Source organism: Pygocentrus nattereri, chromosome 6, assembly GCF_015220715.1.
Source record: "Pygocentrus nattereri isolate fPygNat1 chromosome 6, fPygNat1.pri, whole genome shotgun sequence".
Lineage (NCBI taxonomy): Eukaryota > Metazoa > Chordata > Actinopteri > Characiformes > Serrasalmidae > Pygocentrus > Pygocentrus nattereri.
The window spans coordinates 46,741,839-46,760,861 of record NC_051216.1 but is presented as its reverse complement, the minus strand read 5'-3'; the positions used below and the strand labels follow the sequence as shown (position 1 = coordinate 46,760,861).

The 19,023-nt window shown below is 41.9% G+C and overlaps 1 protein-coding gene across 2 annotated transcripts in view; it reads right to left on the bottom strand.

Annotated features, from left to right (window-relative positions):
* LOC108439508 (E3 ubiquitin-protein ligase SH3RF3) overlaps positions 1-19,023 on the bottom strand; it is a 222,959-nt gene that overhangs the window by 15,528 nt on the left and 188,408 nt on the right. For both annotated transcript variants that reach the window (XM_017717952.2, XM_037539086.1), the window contains exons 4-8: positions 16,484-16,819; positions 14,744-14,853; positions 12,418-12,588; positions 8,066-8,313; positions 2,248-2,615 (exon numbers count right to left, since the gene is read on the bottom strand). In XM_017717952.2, the coding sequence (XP_017573441.1) occupies positions 2,248-2,615; positions 8,066-8,313; positions 12,418-12,588; positions 14,744-14,853; positions 16,484-16,819 (1,233 nt within the window). The remainder of the gene's footprint in view (positions 1-2,247; positions 2,616-8,065; positions 8,314-12,417; positions 12,589-14,743; positions 14,854-16,483; positions 16,820-19,023) is intronic.

The following is a 19,023-nucleotide window of genomic DNA, read 5'->3' as shown; positions in this document are numbered from 1 at the left end:
GTCTCCACTGTATTGATGATGGTGCTAACTGCACGCCTGAATCATCACTCACTTGCCTCAAACCGTGGTCTAAAGGACATTAGCACAGCTAAAAACAGCAGCAGCCACTTTGAAGTCCAAGTTTTGCCTTAATTTTTGTCCATCTCGGTTTTGAGATTGAGACACAGCGTACGACTTATGGCTAAGTTGGAACTTCACCGGCTTCTGTTTCACCACTGCTGGCTAGCGGAGGTGTGTGTGTGTGTGTGTGTGTGTGTGTGTGTGTGTGTGTGTGCGCGCTCCACTGTTAGTACACTGGTGCAATAGGCCTGCGGCTCTACGTCGGTTTGTCATTTGTTTTGTATTGTTTGCATGTATGTTTTGATGTTTCCCTGCTGACTGAGGAGTTTACCATCAAATGGGTCGATACAGTGGCCGAGAGTGATTTCCCAGCTGGGGCTCAGAGGCTTCTTGGGCTGACCGCACTAAATAGCTATGATGCAGCCCGGACCAGCCGCTCCTCTTGCAACAGAACCTGACATGTTGCTGCACCATGTTTCTACAGTAGCCCACAAGGGACAAACCAAGCACTGTCTCTAGAGCAGGGGTGGGGAACATGTGGTCCACATATACGTTTCCCTGGCTTGACCTTACATGGCCTTTTTTTGGCCGTAGGTTTGGGCTTTATTAAGAAGCCACAACTCACAATTAAGCAGATTTCAAATGAGCTAATCGACTGTGAGAACCATGACCGGAGGTTCATCCAATTAGCTGCGTCTTTCTGGCATCAAGTTGGTCTGTTCGAATTTTCATAAATGGCAAAGCGCAGGAGAGTCGATGACCAGTGTTGTGTCTTTCAAGTAAAATGGACGGAAGTATTCTTTTCCATTAAAGTGGAAGGAAAGCCATTATTTGTGGAGAAGCCCTCGCTGTTCTCGAAAAAGATCAAGACTGTAGGACCTCACACCATCAAACACGCAAATCATACCACTCTGCGTGGAGTACGAGCTGAGAAAACAAGGGCAATTTGACTGCACAGCAAGCTTCTTTCACACAACCCATAAAGGAGCTGGACAGAGTGTCTGAGGCGAGTGAACTGATCTCAGAGCGACCGCAGCCTTATTCTGAAGGTGTGCCTGCCTTGTGAAGGAGTGCATGGTTGCTGCATCTCCAGAAACTTTCAGAGCGTTATCCTTTCCCGTCGGACCGTGTCTGACTGCACTGGTGATATAGCACAGGATTCTGAGAAATCTCTAAGACTCTGTCATGGATTTCGAGTTTTACCTGCTGGATTTAGACAAGACGACAGATATAACAGATTTGAGCCAGCTGGCGATTTTTGTACATGGAATTACGGCGGATTTTCAGACAAGATTTACTTTCATTGGTGGGCAGCAACAATACAACCAGAGGTGAAGAAATATTTGATTTAAGCAATAGAAAACGAGAGTGGTCGCCATAGATCATCTCAGCCGTGATGTTATAGTGATAACTCCCTCCTCGAGTGTCTCTACTGCTTTAATACAGCAGTTAAATAAACACAGTAAGAAATGAATAAACTGGCCATGAACGCGGCGTTTAATATGTTTTAATGTTCAGTTCCTTCCTCCTAATTAGAGCTCCTTAACGAGCAGTTTAATCCTACCCTAATCCTAACCCTCACCCTCACACTGGCCCTAATCCTAATCCTAAACTCAACCCGAAACCTAATCCTGACTCTCACACTGGCCCTAATCCTAATCCTAACCTCAACCTCAACACGAAACCTAATCCTGGTCCTCACATTGGCCCTAATCCTAACCCTAACCTCACCCCAAAACCTAATCCTATCCTCACCCTCGCCCTAATACTGATCCTGAAGTTGCTGTTGTCGGAAGAAAACCTTGTATCTCCAAAATTATAACTTTACAGGAGAAAGAAAAAAACCTACTGTAGTTTTAATGCAAGTCAATGGAACCGGACGTCTTTCCAAGTAATTATGGGCTGTTTCTTTTGCTCCATTCATCATGAAATTTACACACAATGTAAAGAACAACAGGTCCTTTAAAATCATGTCAAAAACTGAAAAATGACAAAAATGGAGAGAAGGTTTTCTTCCGAGAGCAGCGATGTGCTTTTACATGTTACTGAGAGTCCCACTGAAAATAAAGTGTCACTGGAAACACATGCCAGCCCTCACTGTTCTGTGGAACTCTCACTTTAATAGAGAACGAATGCACGTACACAGCTGACCTCACAGCAGTTGAACCCAGTGACCTGTCCACTCACCTTCTCTGCTTTCTTCTCCTCCAGTTTGGGCAGAGCGGTGGCCCCCTGTGGCTGGGCGTGTGCGTGAGAGTGGGCGTGTGCGGGGGACGCGGGCTGCAGCGGGATGACCACACCCTCGCCCCCGTTCAGCAGGGCGGCGGTGACATTGGGGGGCGTGATGGCGGCGGCGGCAGAGTTGAGGGGGATGAGGGGGCGGGGCGTTGACGAGATGATGGAGGGCATGCCGGAGTGAGACTGGGGTGGAACCACCATGGAGAGAGGCCGGCCGGGGGAGGGGCCAGGGGAGCGAGATGGGGAACCCTGCGGCCTCAGCGGGGAAACAGACACAGTGGGGCGCTCTGGACTGCCACCTGCTGGAGGACTGTGGACTAAAGAGACAGAGAGACATGGAATTATTCATAAGATTCAAATTATTTTTATATTATTTCTTAAGGGCTGTTTAGGTTTATACATTATATTAAATACATTAATTATGCAACATCATAGTTTACTGTCACAGCGCTGTTTGGCCCTTGGACCAAACATGTAGTACTACAGGCTGAAGCCCCTTTCTGGTTCTATATTGAAACATCTACAGAATCCTTCCTATCAATTTAAAGAACCCTTTCATGATGCAAAGAGCCCTTTAATCATGGAAAGGTTGCTTAGAGTGTTCATGGTTTGATGTAGAGAAAAGATATTTTATTATAATTCATATTTAAAGTCAATTCAAATGAAATGTTAAACCAGCTTCTAAGACTGAACTTTGGGGGTGTGTATGCAGATTCTTTGAGAAACTGAAAGTCTGGAATGAAGGGAAAGAGTGACGCACTAAACAGTGAAACAGCTGATATTAAGTTGTGTAAATTATCGTTAAATACATACGCTGAAATAACGACTTGACTGATTTTTTGCATCATTTTAAGATAAGATAAGATAAGATAATCCTTTATTAGTCCCACAGCAGGGAAATTCACAGTATTACAGCAGCAGCAGAGTAACAGGAGTAAGGCACTCAGTAATAGAAATGGGAAACAGTATAAACATTATCAACATTATAAATAATATAAATTAAAGCTAAATCTCGACTATTTACAGGAAAATAAGGATAATAATAAAATAAAATAAGAGTTGCATAGGAATCTGTATTTTGAACCGTTTTGAGTTTGATGCATTGATAAAGTAATCTATAGATGAATTAGTTAATAATTAATGGTAATTTTCAGTTGCTCTACTTCCAAGAGTCATCTTCAGCAGCTGATGAGCAACCTCTGCTGTGGCTGTCGTCCCTCGCTCTCTACACTGACCTCCTCATCGGCAGACGTTTGGCGGTAAACATCTTTGAATAATGCTTGTTGCTGGTGGAATCGACTGAGGCGGCATCTGCAATTTTGTCAAAATGAAAAAGCGGAATGAGAACTGCGGAGATGAAGGCGCGGGAGTTCACATTCATTTCAGGAGGCGGATGACGCCTGTTCGTTTTGCATTTAGCTCCGCCTGACTGACTAACGGATGCCTTGTGCTGAAACTCCACCGGCGTAGAGTGATATAAGGTCTGTCTGGAGCTCTGAGGGATCTTCTCTGGCAGTTTAGAAGGATGTTGGAGGAAACAGCCCCACACTGTGTGGTCAAAAGGAGTTTTCAAAGAAGGCTTCCTTCCTCCAGGCTATTTCAGCTAGAGTGACTGTGTGGGTGTAGTAACAGCTCCCAGCCACTAGGCTGGATATTTTTCCAGCAGAGACAACCTCAACCTCAAAGGCAGGCATGCCAAACTGGGAACCTTCCAGGCCAAAATGCTGTGCAGATTGGTGTTTATCCTCATCTACCACTCAGAATTAATGAATAAAGGTCTGGCTAATTAGCTGATGAGCTGAATCAGTTGTATTTAATGAGGCAGTGCTTTGACCCACGAGGACTGGAGCCTGACACATGTGCTCTAAGGGGTCTTTATCATGGATACATGTTTAATTATATCCAGCGCTGCTTTTTTAATGTGTATTGTGGTCTGACATGAATATTTGCCAGTGATAATCACCAGGGCTGCAGCCAAGGCGGGTCAAAGGATATCACGAGTCTAAAGTGAGTCCAAATGAGATTGATACCCAAGAATGAGTCCAATTTTCTTGGTCTTGGTCCACCAATTGTTTGGTGAAATCGTTTAAAATTGAGCTAAACCCCAACAGATTCTCAGGACTCAGGATGACGCTTCAAATTGTACAGTTATTACTTTCATTTTGCTATACTGTTTAACCCTCTGGGGTCCACGACTCGCCCGGGTGTCAAATTCTCTGTCTCCATATCCGTGTCTGTATCTTTGTGATGATCCAGCTCAGAAATCCAGTTCAAACCCTCTCATCTCATCACGAGATCATACGAGACTCATATCTGGAGTTATGAGCCTATGAAGAGGGGCTGGGGGCGCCGGACCCTCACAGAGCAGGTACTATGTGGGTGGTGGATCATTCTCAGCACTGCAGTAACACTGACGTGGTGGTGGTGTGTTAGTGTGTGTCCAACCGATGCTAATGCTAATTGGCTAAATCAAATGCAGACAGTTTTGGTTTTCAGTTTCTTGACGTGCGAGTCAGTGCATGTCGGTTAAAAGAGAAGAATTACAAAAATGTGCATTTCTTACGTATATTTAACATTTTATGATTTATGTTAAATTTTTAAATAAAAAAAACTTTATTCAAAAACTGCCGTCCCACATTTTTATGTCACTACCAAAACACAAAGAGCCTTATTTTATCCACGCCCCTGCATTTTAGAGCAGGAAGTGAGGCTGCATCCCTGTCCCTCATGGCCACATGGTGAGCAGTTAGATCCCATTGCTTTAAAGTAAATGTGTCCCAAAGTCTGAAAGTCAGTGTGGAAAATTAAGAACGAAAAAAATCATTTTTTGTGTTGTTTTGTGAAAAATATGACTGCTAGTCACGTTCTGGCTTTGTTTTTCAGCTCAAAATAAGCGAAACCTGTCACTACTGAAACATTCAGGAAAGTTTCAGTAATGTAGTGATTGTTTTGGTAATGACGAAATGGAATGTTCGCTCATTTATTTTAATAAAATAAACATAATTAAGATTTAGAGCAACCCAAATGTTATTAAGAGCGATTTTGGTCTTTCAACAAAAATCAAACCACCTTTGGAGCCACAACACTTTATGTCCATTTCACCATCTTGGCTGTAAATACATCTCAGTTTGTGCTGATGAGCTACTACAAATACAAACAAAACACAGTCTGACTCTGCTCTGCTTTGAGCTTCAGCTCAGCTATAGCTGCTTTTCTCGCATCTCCAGCAGGAAACTTTCCCTCAAAAGTTGAACAGTTTCTTGTAAAATGTCTCTCAATCTTAAACTTTTTATGAGGCTGAAGTCGCTTCTCATTCTCCAGCTTCTTGTTCGAATTTCCCCGTTCCACCTTAAATGGTGCCTGAAGCACCAGAATGTAACTACTGCACCATTTAAGGTGGAACGGGACATTTTGAACAACTACCTGGCGAACGAGAAGCGACTTCAGCTTTGAGACTTTTTTGTTTGTCAGTTTCTCGTTGCAGATTAAACGTATCAGGAAATCAGCTGACTGACTATAAACACAAATAAATCCATTCATCTCCAGATTATCGATGTCCGTCTTAAATCTCTCTCTTTGCCGTTTTGTAGCTACTAGCTGGGCGAGACTGTCGTCTGTGTTGCTATGGTGACCAGCCGTCTGGGCTGATCTTCAGGGTTAAAGGGTGAATCAGCAGTTCTACATTAACTACAGCGTTTAAGACCATTTACTGTTAAACTGTGTTGAAGGATCAGCAGAGCTTTATTTTACTGTAGAGGAGGATTATTTTATTATTACCTACTGATCTGATTCAGCTGTGGAGCCGCATGTTGCCGACCCCTGGTCTAGAGTCTCTCAAAGTATTTTAGTCTAAAGTCCAATTCAGTTAAAGTCTGAAATGTCTATTCGACTCTGACAATTCAGTGTTTTTGTATTTCGTATAATTATTGTTATTTTTATTGGTAACTTGACAGAGTTTTGATATTGAACCCCTTCCTGTTTAATTCTCAGCTGAACGAGTAACACGTGAACAGGGCTTTAGCACCTGTTTTGTAGCTGAAACGTCTCTCAAGCTAGTCTGCCACGGCAAACGACTGGCCTCCATAACTGTTTTTATACAAAGGATCAAATGATGTTTGTGCATTTTTATGAAAACATAATTCTTGTAAATTTTTCACAGGCATGACGAGCATGTTGCGAACATGAACACGCCCATGTGTACGTTCTTGCATGCTACCTCACCAGGGGGAGCCTCGAGAGGCGTTGACCTGGCAGTCACACCAGACTCTCAGCTTTTTCCTAACGAGCTTCTCGCAGTCCTGCGAAGTTGGAGAACCCAGCAATTACTGCCAACGCAGCGCGGCAGGGCCTTCATTACAGCGGACAGCTTTAAAAAGTGTTAACAAGCTCCTGCGCTCCTTAACACTGCCTCCTCATTCACACAAACACACGGTCCATCTGCCCTGAATAGAGTGGCAGGCCGCAGGCCTCACTGACAGCAGATTAGCCAATGTGTGAGTGTGAACAAGAACCCTTGACCTTGGCAAACGCTGAACGTAACGTGTGCAGTCCGCTCTGACAATTAGCGCCGGCACTGCATGGCTGAGGAAAAGGTGGAGCAACACTGAGGTCATTTACTTTAGACTAACTGCAGATGTTTAGGCTGCAACATCATCGAGGAAAGAAAGATTCACAGGCTGTTCGGTGGCTCTGCAGGGGCCGAGCGGCCTGGCTGTAAACTATAAACGCAACATTTCAGCACTCGTGTTAATATGCAGCACCATAAATCTCGGCTCTTCGTGACCTTGGCAAGTGACGGCTGTCAGAACGCAGTTCAGTTGAGAAGCTCGTCATGATTCGGTCTCAGAGTGGCTTAGCCCTCATACTCAGGCCAATACACTGGCAAAGAGTCCACTTACACTACGTCCCTCAACATTTCTAGGGGACAGCCCCGTGTTTTCCTGATCCTGGACTGTCCAGACCATGACTCTGGATTTGCTCTCAATAAATCTCACTTTTCTCCGCTTCCTTATCGCTCCCTCCTGTTACATGCTTCAATCTGTATGGACAGGTTCGCGGTGTCCGCGTCTGACATTTGTTTTAATGTCAAAAAAAATGACAAAAAACACGGCAAAAATTTAAAGGATGTTTTTTTTTATGCAAAACGAGACTTTACACACAATTTTTTCATCCAATTCATAAATATTTAAGTATACATTTCTATGACTTTGTATTCAAAAGATTGTTTCTGTAGTTGTTTTCATCTCGATTTACAAGTCAAGTCAATAACACTTTTTAAAATAAGTTTGTTCCCTTGTCATAACTAACTTAACGGGGAATCACACCAATCTTATTAAACTTCTGTATAATTAAGTGGGTAAGATGTAAACCGAGTCATTCAGAGTGGTTTGGTCTGAAACTCTCTGTTCTAGATAAACTTACAGAGCCAGAACCGTTCACAGTGGTGGTGATAGGAACCAGACGTCCCTCTAAAAGCTCCTCACAGAAAGTTCCTACATGAACTGGTTCTGAATTCACTGCCTGATGACTGAGACGCTGTTTTATGAGAGTTTAGAGAACTTCAACTCCATTCATGGTGGAGGGAGACATGCAGGGCGCTGTGCGGCAAAGTAGTCCCCAAAGAAAAGTATTTATTTTTCAGATTTAACACTATTTTATGTAAAACTCAGACTCGTGTAGTGTCTAAAGTGTCTATATCTGTGTTGTAGTCATGGCAACATCTGGTTCCCATTATCTGATGATGCTGTTTGAAGGACTTGTCACTCACCCAGCTGTGCTGGTGGCCGGACCTGGCTGGCCGGCTGCTGGCCGCACATACGCAGGCAGTTCTTCAGGTGCGGAGAGGATGAGGATGAGGACGATGAAGGGTTGGCCAGCGGCGTGGCGGAGCGGGAGGCGGAGCTGAGCATGACAGGGCTGGAGGGTCCCGGAGAGCTGGGAGAGCCAGGAACAGGCTTAACCGCCGGAGACACTCCGGGCAAACAGGCACGAGACTGTCCCACTGCAAACGGAGCCCTGCGGACACAGAGAGGGGCTCACATGCGGTTCTGTTCAAATCATAACAGGTAGGGTGAGGGTGGGTTTTACTAAAAACAGACCATCCTGAATCAAAAAACATTGTTTATTACAACTTCATTCTTGTGTGTTTAGTGGAGCGTCGTTCTGGATATTATTTTTATTAGAACTTTTTTCTGGATATTATTTTTATTAGAACGTCGTTCTGGATATTATTTTTATTAGAACTTCATTCTGGATATTATTTGTATTAGAACGTCTTTCTGGATATTATTTGTATTAGAATGTCGTTCTGGATATTATTTTTATTAGAACTTTTTTCCGGATATCATTTTTTATTAGAACTTTTTTATGGATATTATTTGTATTAGAACGTCTTTCTGGATATTATTTGTATTAGAACGTCGTTCTGGATATTATTTTTATTAGAACTTTTTTCCGGATATCATTTTTTATTAGAACTTTTTTATGGATATTATTTGTATTAGAACGTCTTTCTGGATATTATTTGTATTAGAACTTCATTCTGGATATTATTTGTATTAGAACATCTTTCTGCATGTTATTTTTATTAGAACGTCTTTCTGGATATTATTTGTATTAGAACGTCTTTCTGCATGTTATTTTTATTAGAACTTCATTCTGGATATTATTTTTTATTAGAACTTCATTCCGGATATTATTTTTATTAGAACTTCTTTCCGGATATACTTTTTTATTAGAACTTCTTTCCGGGTATTATTTTTATTAGAACTTCTTTCCGGATATTATTTTTATTAGAACTTTTTTCTGGATATTATTTTTATTAGAACTTTTTTCTGGATATTATTTTTATTAGAACTTCTTTCCGGATATTATTTTTATTAGAACTTTTTTCTGGATATTATTTTTATTAGAACTTTTTTCTGGATATTATTTTTTATTAGAACTTTTTTATGGATATTATTTGTATTAGAACTTCTTTCTGGATTCTGTAAAATAAGGATCAATTTGTGCATGTACTGGCTGGTAAATAGTTTTTATTTTATTGAAAGCATTGACTCCAAAGTTTTGGTCCGTCATGGTCATCACAGTCCTGCGCATTAATAAATGAACATTTAGACCAGTTTCACTGCCAGTGACGACAGCTGAGAGGAAGCCAACTCATCCATCATAGAGGCGGTGTTACTGACAGCCTTTAGAATCATTACAGACTACAGACTGCATTGATTACTTGTCCTGGCAGGAGAATTATGGGCACATGTGTAAAACGTTAGCGCGCGACTCCTTCAGGGCCCGATCAGAGTATTTAAAAGTTCCATCACACAGCAGGTAGTTAAGAATTCAGCTACAGTGTGTCATTCAACTGCCACAAGTCAACCCGACAGTCGCCCTCTTACCCCAAATTTGGTTGATCAGGACATGTTTGGTGTCTGAAGTCACTAACACTAGCCCTGGTAAACACACCAACTGACCACTTGTAGAATGATGCCCCCTCTTAGCCAATCAAACGCTGTAGACTGGGGTTCAATCCCCACCTGGGCAAACACCCTACACTATACCAATAAGAGTCCTTGGGCAAGACTCCCAACACCACCTTGGCCTCCCTGTGTAAAATGATCCAATTGTAAGTCGCTCTGGATAAGAGCGTCAGCCAAATGCTGTAAATGTAAATGTAAAAACCTCAACAGAACTCCTGAAAACAAACCTGCAATGAGAACGGCGGCGCCCATAAGTGTGAATTTTCACCAAGTTATTTATTTATTAAAAATAACACTGAGGTAATAAACTACACTGCGTCCCACTGCAGCGCTGAGCTTCTGCTGGTGTGGGTTTCCTCTCTCAATTACACAGAAAACCACTAGTTGAGTCCTGATTGGGCCCCTGAAATACTGCATATTATCTGTACATGGACGATTCTACTGAACTGGTTTAAAGTCAGAGTTAAAAACACATTTCAGACTTTTAACTGGATCTTGGACTTTAAATCCTTTTGCTTTGAGTGACCTCATACTATGATTGTTAATTTTATTAAAATAAATGATTGAACATTCCATTTTGTCTCTAGCAGAACAGTCATAACGCTACCCAAACTTCACCGAATGTGTCAGTAGTGACTTTTTCAGTGGTGACAATTTTGGCTCATTTTGATCTCAAAAATGCAGCCAGTAAATGTCCAGCAAACACAAATAAAATCATCATATTTTACATTAAACCACAAAAAGGTTACTTAATTACAGAAAATATGCATTTCAGTATGATCTACGTAGCTGCTCACCATGTGGCCATGAAGGGACAGGGATGCAGTCCTACTCTAAAATCCAGGGGTGTGGCTAAAATAAGGTTCCGCCTACATACTAGAACATTTTGGATTTCGGTAGTGACATGAAAATGTGGGACAGCATTTAAAAAAAAAATTAAACTCATCATAAATCTAAATTGTACAACATCACATTATAAGAAACCCCAAAAAACTTTAAAAACAAAACAAAAAACTCAAAATTTTACACTTTATTTATTTATTTATTTGGAAATTTAGCAGTAGTGTTTGGGACAGTCACCTCCCAATAGAAAGTGCCCAATTAATGATGATATTGTATATATTTAGCTTATTACCATCTCAATGAAAGGCTTGGGTTTAAATATATTAAAACAATCATAGTAAATATCTAATAATTAATTTTGTTTTTAACATAGTTTTTTACTGTGGAACCACAGGTTGAACTAATTTGGTATTTGGTCCACAGTTTTCATTACGTTCCACGTTTTAGAAGTATTATTACTCTGTTTTTACAGGACCAATGAAAATGCTGCAATACTCTAACTTGTGCTAGATCACTTGGGACATTTCTAGAACCAGTGCTACCTGCCCAAAAAGTTTCCGTACAGCTCTGGTTCTGCATGCACAACACTACACTCGGCAAAATATATCATGGCTGCACAATGCATGGCGATCACAGCTGTGTGGCTAGAATGGTACAGAAGACACATTAGCTACTGCCATCTATAGGTGGCACGCAGGTATTTCATCTACACTGACTGGACTTGAGCAACGAGTATTAATACACAGACACATGAATACGTAAACGATGATGCACAATCTCAAAAAATCCAGTAATTAAACTGCAGAGTGGAACAGATACAGCTCTGACTCCAAAGGCTAATCCTTTCCATTTGTTTTCTGTAGATTATGAGGTGCGCTCAATATGGCAACCTAAAAAAAGATTCAATTAACTCTGCCAGTAGTTCTGGAGGGCCGTTTGCCAGATTGGACTGATTTCCGCTCTCACACCTGTGAGACTACAATTCCCACAAGCCACCAGGCTGCAGCTTAACACTATTCCTCACCTGGCTTCTCACACACACACACACACACACACACATTCAAACAGGGGGCACAGCTGCTCTTCCCAGATTCATCATCACACTGAGAGCATTCCTCTTCCACTTTGGCTTCATGGCAAAGAAAGACTTCCACCATCTGCACATTTCCAGAAGGTTCTCTGAACTGATCTCCAGTGATTGCTGTTTTGAGAACACGCTGTGCCGTTGGTTCACATGCTGAAAGCTGTGTTCTTAGAAAATATGGTCAGATGGGGAATACTGCTGTAAATGTTTGGATATGAGGTCTTTCTGAGACGCCAGGTGGCTTCTGTACCTTTCCAAGAGAAAGTGTGATGACTACATCAGATCTGGCCGGGGTGTAAATTATGTAAAAATAAGCACTTACTGTACCAGGACACTCAGAGCCAGATGTTCTAAGCCTTTAGGGCCAAGTTTCAGCACAAATAGGGAACATTTGTGTATTATTTAAGAAACATAATATTGTCAGATGTTTCTCTTCCTCGTGAATTTGTATAGTACAGTGTTGTGCAAAAGTCAGAGACCACCGTTTCATTTAGAACTCCATTTCCAAAAAGTTGGGATGCTGTGCAAAAAGCAAACAACCACAAAAAACGATTATTTCCTTGAATAAAATGTGAATCTTCGGACAAATTGGACGCTGCTACTGCAGTAGTGACTGATGGATCATATTTGGGAGCTGTTTGACGGTATGAAAAATGAAGATCCCTCAAATTGCGTTATCAATCCTGAAGAAGCGTTTTACCGCACAGGCTTGCTCACCTGGACACGGGGGTGACGTAGTTCCCAGGAAAAACTCCAGAGGCGCCGCTGCGCAGGGACGTTCCTTTAAACCAGCCGTCCTGGCACTTCTCCATCACACGGTACATCTCACCCTTCCTCAGCTCCAGCTCGTCCGCCTTCTGAGGCTTATAGGCGTAAAGCGCCAGGTAACTGAATAAACAAGAGAACATCACTTCAGTACTTCAGTAGAAACCCCCACTTATATTTCCACTCACTGGCCACTTTATTAGAAACACCAACTTGTACTTTTACTGACTGGCCACTTTATTAGAAACACCTAACTTACACTTACACTCACCGGCCACTTTATTGGAAACACTTATACTTTTACTAAATGGCCACTTCGTTAGGAACACGTACTTTACGCTTCCACTCACTGGCCACTTTGTTAGAAACACCAACCTTATAGTTCTTTTAACTGTCCACATTATTAGAAACACCTATGTTGTACGTCCACTCATTTATGAATGGCCAGAGAATGAAACACAAACTGTGCATCAACAGATGGGCTACAGTCGCTCACTGCACACCAGCAAAGTGGAGCCACAAGGGAGGGGTTTCTGATAAAGTGGCCACAGTGTACACAGTGGACTCAAACTGGACAAAGGTACAATGAAACAAAGAAGGGTTGGAAAAAGAGCCTTTAGACGAGTTGACAGGTTAAAAACCGGGGTTGCTATGGCAATGGAACGACGTGGCTTCTGTGGGGACGGCGCAGGTGGTCACCGGGTCAGAGGAGGCAGACCTGTCCACTCGCATCAGTGGTCAGACTGACCTCTAAAGAGGATGAGCGAGAGCCTGTCTGTGTGTGTAGTAATAGAGGCTCCGCCAAGCTCTGAAGAAAAACTAGACACCCCGCTCATCCATGACATTAGAAAAACAGTAAACAAACTGTAGAACATTTTTATTCGTAAAATTCCAGCAGACAATTTGGGCGTGGATAAAAAAAACCCAAAAAACACGGACTGATGTTCTGTTTCCGTGACCGCTGGACCACCTCTGTCCTTTTGCTTTGCTTTCTGAACAGTTTTCTGAATTATTTATTTATTTGTTAATATTTATGAAACCTATTTCTTTTTATGTTTTATTTACAAAGTATTTGCATGTATAATATGATAGTGTTTTATTTATAAATTATATGAAAAAATTTAAGGTGCCTTGTAGTTTCACATAAATGTAAAGTTGAACGTATGTACTGGATTCTATTTATATATAAACTTTGCATTAAAATTTATTTTATATACACAAACACACACACACACACACACACAGTTGTATGGAAACGTTTGGGCACTAAGATGTGCAGATACATGTCATTTAAGCAGTATGACTATAAACACATGCATATCGCTGCTGTCAGAACAAAACCTACAGGAGAAGGAAAAACACACTCTACTTTTAATGAAAGTCAATGGAACCAAACGTCTTTCCAGGTCATTTTAGGTCATTTCTTTTGGTCCATTCATCATGGAATTTACACACAATATATAGGATTATGGGTATTTTCAAATTATGTCAAAAACTGAAAAATGACAAAAATTGAGAAACAAGGTTTTGTTCTGAAAGCAGCGAAATATAATATGCTACATTTTGAATGCATTAATACATTTAATGCAATTTGTTCCAAAAATGCCATTTTTTTCTTTTTTCATTATAAAAATAGTTTTAGCTTTTATATCTTTTTATATCCAAAATTGTTACAAATGGATATCTTACATTTTGAATGTGTGTGTGTGTGTATATATATATATATATATATATATATATATATATATATATATATATATGACCTGTCCAGGGTGTATCCTGCCTTCCACCCAATGACTGCTGAGATAGGCTCTCCAGCTTCCCCCATAGCCCAAAAGGATGAGCGGCTTAGATGTATGTGTGTGTATATCAATATATCAAATGCTAAAAAGTAATAATAATCATGGTAGTAGAAAGAAATTAAACCAATAAACCATTAAATTACAAAAACAAAGTAGCTTAATAAATAACCTTAAATATATAATATAAAAATATATAATTAAATAAATAAATAAATAAATAAAAAGTAAAAGATGTAAAAAACATAGCTTGGCCATATTAAAATCAAATTAATACAAAAATAAAATAATAAAAATGAAACAACAACTAAAACATACCAAAAATCACTTTAAAAGTTCACTAAAAGCAAGTAAAACAGTTGCAGGCCGAGAATAGAAGATATATGTGTGTGTGTGTGTGTGTGTGTGTGTGTGTGTGTGTGTGTGTGTGTGTGTGTGTGTGCGTGTAATATCAGTGTGACCAATTCTGACGGACTCACATATTCAGAGGCAGCTGGACCTTCGCGGCAGCCAACAGCTCTTCGGTTGCCGTGGCGACCCGCGGACTAACGGCTGCTCCCGCACTGGACGTCCCGGCAAACGAGGAGTCCTGCAGGACACAGAGGGACGGAGCGCAGCACGTTTAAGACTTAAACTCATTCTTTATTATGTTTTCATTATTTTACAGAAGCTACGATTAACAGGGACACGGCGCTGTGGTGAGCAATTACTGAAACATCAAAACTCTAACAGCAAACAAAGTGTTCACCGTGGCAACGCTGTGCACAGTTAGAGTCACGCTAAATTCATCACCACTGTAAAAAACGGCTCGTCACATCAACCTAAAAATACGACTTCATGTAGTTGAGCTACTTTTATTCGACTGAAAAAAATCCACTGATTGAAACGATTGTTAATTTTAAAGTTTTGATTTAGGATGAAAAAAAATTAATGAACTTTTTACCTCATGAAGTCATTTTGTGTCACGTTTGGCCCCTCCCAGTTATCCATGTGCTTTTGCTTACCTTTTAGTCCTGTCACCTGCTTTTGTTTTGTTTCTTCCCAGTCCTGCCCCCTTGTTTTCAGACCCTGCCCTTAATTACTCCCACCTGTGTCTTGTTATCCCTCCTTGTTACCTGTATTTAAGCCCTGTGTGTTCCACTGTGAGTTGGCTCGTCTTATTTGGGCTGCTGGTATTGTTTGGTGTTTGTTTATTCCGTCTGTTTATCATGTCTGTACCCCAATCTCTCCGTGTGGGCTACCTGAACCTGGACTGTCTTGACCCTGAGCAATGGATTTGCCCCTAATAAATCTTGCTTGTCTCCGCATATGCGTCCGCCTCATCATCGCTCCCCAGCGTTACATCTTGTTTGCTCTGATGAGCCGTTCCACTTATTTTCAAGTGGGATTTGACTTTTTCCGCTGCTGTTCTCTGAGAGTGATGTAGGCGTTAAAAATCAAGTTAAGAAGAAAAGCTTTTCAGTGGCACAGGAGATGGATTAAACTGAGAGCAGCAGCTGATACACAGCTCAACCTCACTGCTGTAAAGGCGCTGAGAACACAACAAAGGGATAAAACGCGTAGCCTTTGACTTTATTCCCAACGCAGGGCTTGTATCAGCCGCTCTTTCAGGTTTTGCAAAGAAAAATGGCAAAAACCACCTAAACAGCTTTCTTTTTTTTAAATGGTCACTTGTAGCAAACGGACAATAAAAATATGCCCATTTGTACTAAAAACATTTAGAAAAGCTTTTTTTTATTCACTCAGTAGTTCAGACTCCCCCTAATCACACCACCAGCACTAGGAGGGCGAAGGCAAACAGAGGCTCCCTCTGATTTCTGTGAGGCGCCACCGCATCTTTTCAAACTGCCACAACACGATGACGCTGGACAGCCGAACACACTCAGAGGAAAGCGCCAACCTCCAGATCTGTTACATCAGCTGACAGCCGCCTGCACTTACCAGCAACGCTCTGAGTGATGGTGGGAGACGGGGAGCCATCCTACCCACCCAGCGAGCGCGAGGACAACTCAGTGGCGCTGTGTTCTCTGGAGTGATGGAGCTCCATCCAATACCTTTGGCATGAGTTGGAGTGACCCAGAACTGACCATCCAACATCAGTACCTGACCTCACTAATGCTCAATCAAATCCTCACAGCAATGGTCCAACCTTCCCAGAAGAGGAGAGGCTGTTACTGCAGCCCTGATTATTATACCCTTGATCATACATGCAGTGGTACCTGTGATGTGGGGGCGCTGGAGGACAGGTGCGGACAGTCCCCGATGCGTGCGGCGGCTCTGGGGTCGGATGAGCTGATGAGGACAGGAGCGCTGATCTCCATGGAGTGCCGGTTGTTGCCTAGTGCCTGAGCCGTGCGCTGCGTCATGCTTAGCGCTGTAAACGAGTGACGTTTCTTAGCGTTCTTCTTCCCGTCCAGTCGACGCTGGATCGCGGCGCTCACCTGTCCGTTACCGTTACAGCTGGAGCTGGACGGCGGAGAGCCAGGGTCAGCGCTGGGCCCAGGAACGGCCACCGGTTTGTCCATCTCCATCAGCTGCTTTGCCGTTTCATTTAGCTGAGGAACAGAGAGAGATTTTGAGACCAAGCACATTTATATAAAAGCAACAGAGTCAAACTGCTGCAAAACAGACCCTCGAAACAAAGGCTGATGCGAAAGTCTAGATAGTGCGAAGTCTGAGAAAACTCTGACATAGCTGTAGGAGAACTCTGGGACCATTCCAGGATAACTGTGGTATAAGTATGGGATAACTGACATAGCTGTAGGATAACTCTGCGATAACTCCAGGATAAGCATGGGATAACTCTTACATTGTTGTAGGATAACTGTGGCATGACTCTGAGATAACTGTAGGATAACACTGACACAGTTGTAGATTAGCTCTGAGATAACTGTGGATAAACATGGGATAACTGACATACCTGTAGGATAACTCTTGAATAACTCTGAGATAACTGTGGGATACGCATGGGATAACTGACATAGCTGTATCATAACTCTGAGATAACTGTGGGATAAACATGGGATAACTGACATAGCTGTAGGATAACTCTGAGATAACTGTGGGATAAGCATGGGATAACTGACATAGCTGTAGGATAACTCTGAGATAACTGTGGGATAAGCATGGGATAACTGACATAGCTGTAGGATAACTCTGAGATAACTGTAGGATAAGCATGGGATAACTGACATAGCTGTAGGATAACTCTGAGATAACTGTGGGATAAACATGGGATAACTGACATAGCAGTAGGATAACTCTGAGATAACTGTGGGATAAACATGGGATAACTGACATAGCTGTAGGATAACTCTGAGATAACTGTGGGATAAGCATGGGATAACTGACATAGCTGTAGGATAACTCTGAGATAACTGTGGGATAAGCATGGGATAACTGACATAGCAGTAGGATAACTCTGAGATAACTGTGGGATAAGCATGGGATACCTGACATAGCTGTAGGATAACTCTGAGATAACTGTGGGATAAGCATGGGATAACTGACATAGCAGTAGGATAACTCTGAGATAACTGTGGGATAAGCATGGGATACCTGACATAGCTGTAGGATAACTCTGAGATAACTGTGGGATAAGCATGGGATAACTGACATAGCAGTAGGATAACTCTGAGATAACTGTGGGATAAGCATGGGATACCTGACATAGCTGTAGGATAACTCTGAGATAACTGTGGGATAAGCATGGGATACCTGACATAGCTGTAGGATAATTCTTGAATAACTCTGAGATAACTGTGGGATAAGCATGGGATAACTGACATAGCAGTAGGATAACTCTGAGATAACTGTGGGATAAGCATGGGATAACTGACATAGCTGTAGGATAACTCTGAGATAACTGTGGGATAAACATGGGATACCTGACATAGCTGTAGGATAACTCCAGGATAACTGGGGCAGAATTTTGATATAGCTTTGAAAATAATGCCAGATAACTCATGGATAACTTCAGGGTAACTTCTGTGACAACTGTGGGATTAAGGAGGAAGGACCTGGCTTTGAATCAGTCTAGGTCTTCTGGTGTTCAGCATGAGGGGACCTTCTGCACTTTAAACAGTCTTGAGCCCAACAGTGTGCAGATTACAATACAGGCTTTAACGAGCACAGCATATATGACCACACTCAGGTCCATTCACATCACAAAACAACACGCAGAGCGAACGACAGAAGAGGACGAAAAGCAGAGGACCGAAAGACAGAAGGGAGAGATAGTGAAGAACGAAAAGAGAGAGAACTACAGCAGTGGGAAGAGAGAAGATTAATGGTTGATGGACAAATACCTTAATGCCTGGACTAATGGTCGTCCATGTCCACGCTGAATAATAACTTCCCTGTCAGTTCTAATTATACCATCTTCAATCATTGGGAAGTCAGTTAAATAAGAGGTTTACAAGCGAAAGGCTGGCGACTGCAATGCTTCAAATCTGTCAGTTTAATAGAGAAATCTTGGAGAAATCACATCATTAGAAGAGAAGAGAAGATTAAATTGCAGAAAAAGCCGCTTTTCATGCAGACAGTATAAGATTCCACTGGTCACAGCATCTGAGCTGCTTTACGGTTCCTCTCACTTTGGAGCATTTTATTTTAGATCAGACGGATCCAAAAAAGAGAAGAACCGAGCCAATCAAAATTCAGTTCCTGTGCTAACGTATGCAGGGTGTTACTCAGCTGCCAGTACTTAAGCAGCTGTTTGAGCTGCTACTTTCGTTCTTCTACTCGAGCTGTTTTTCGG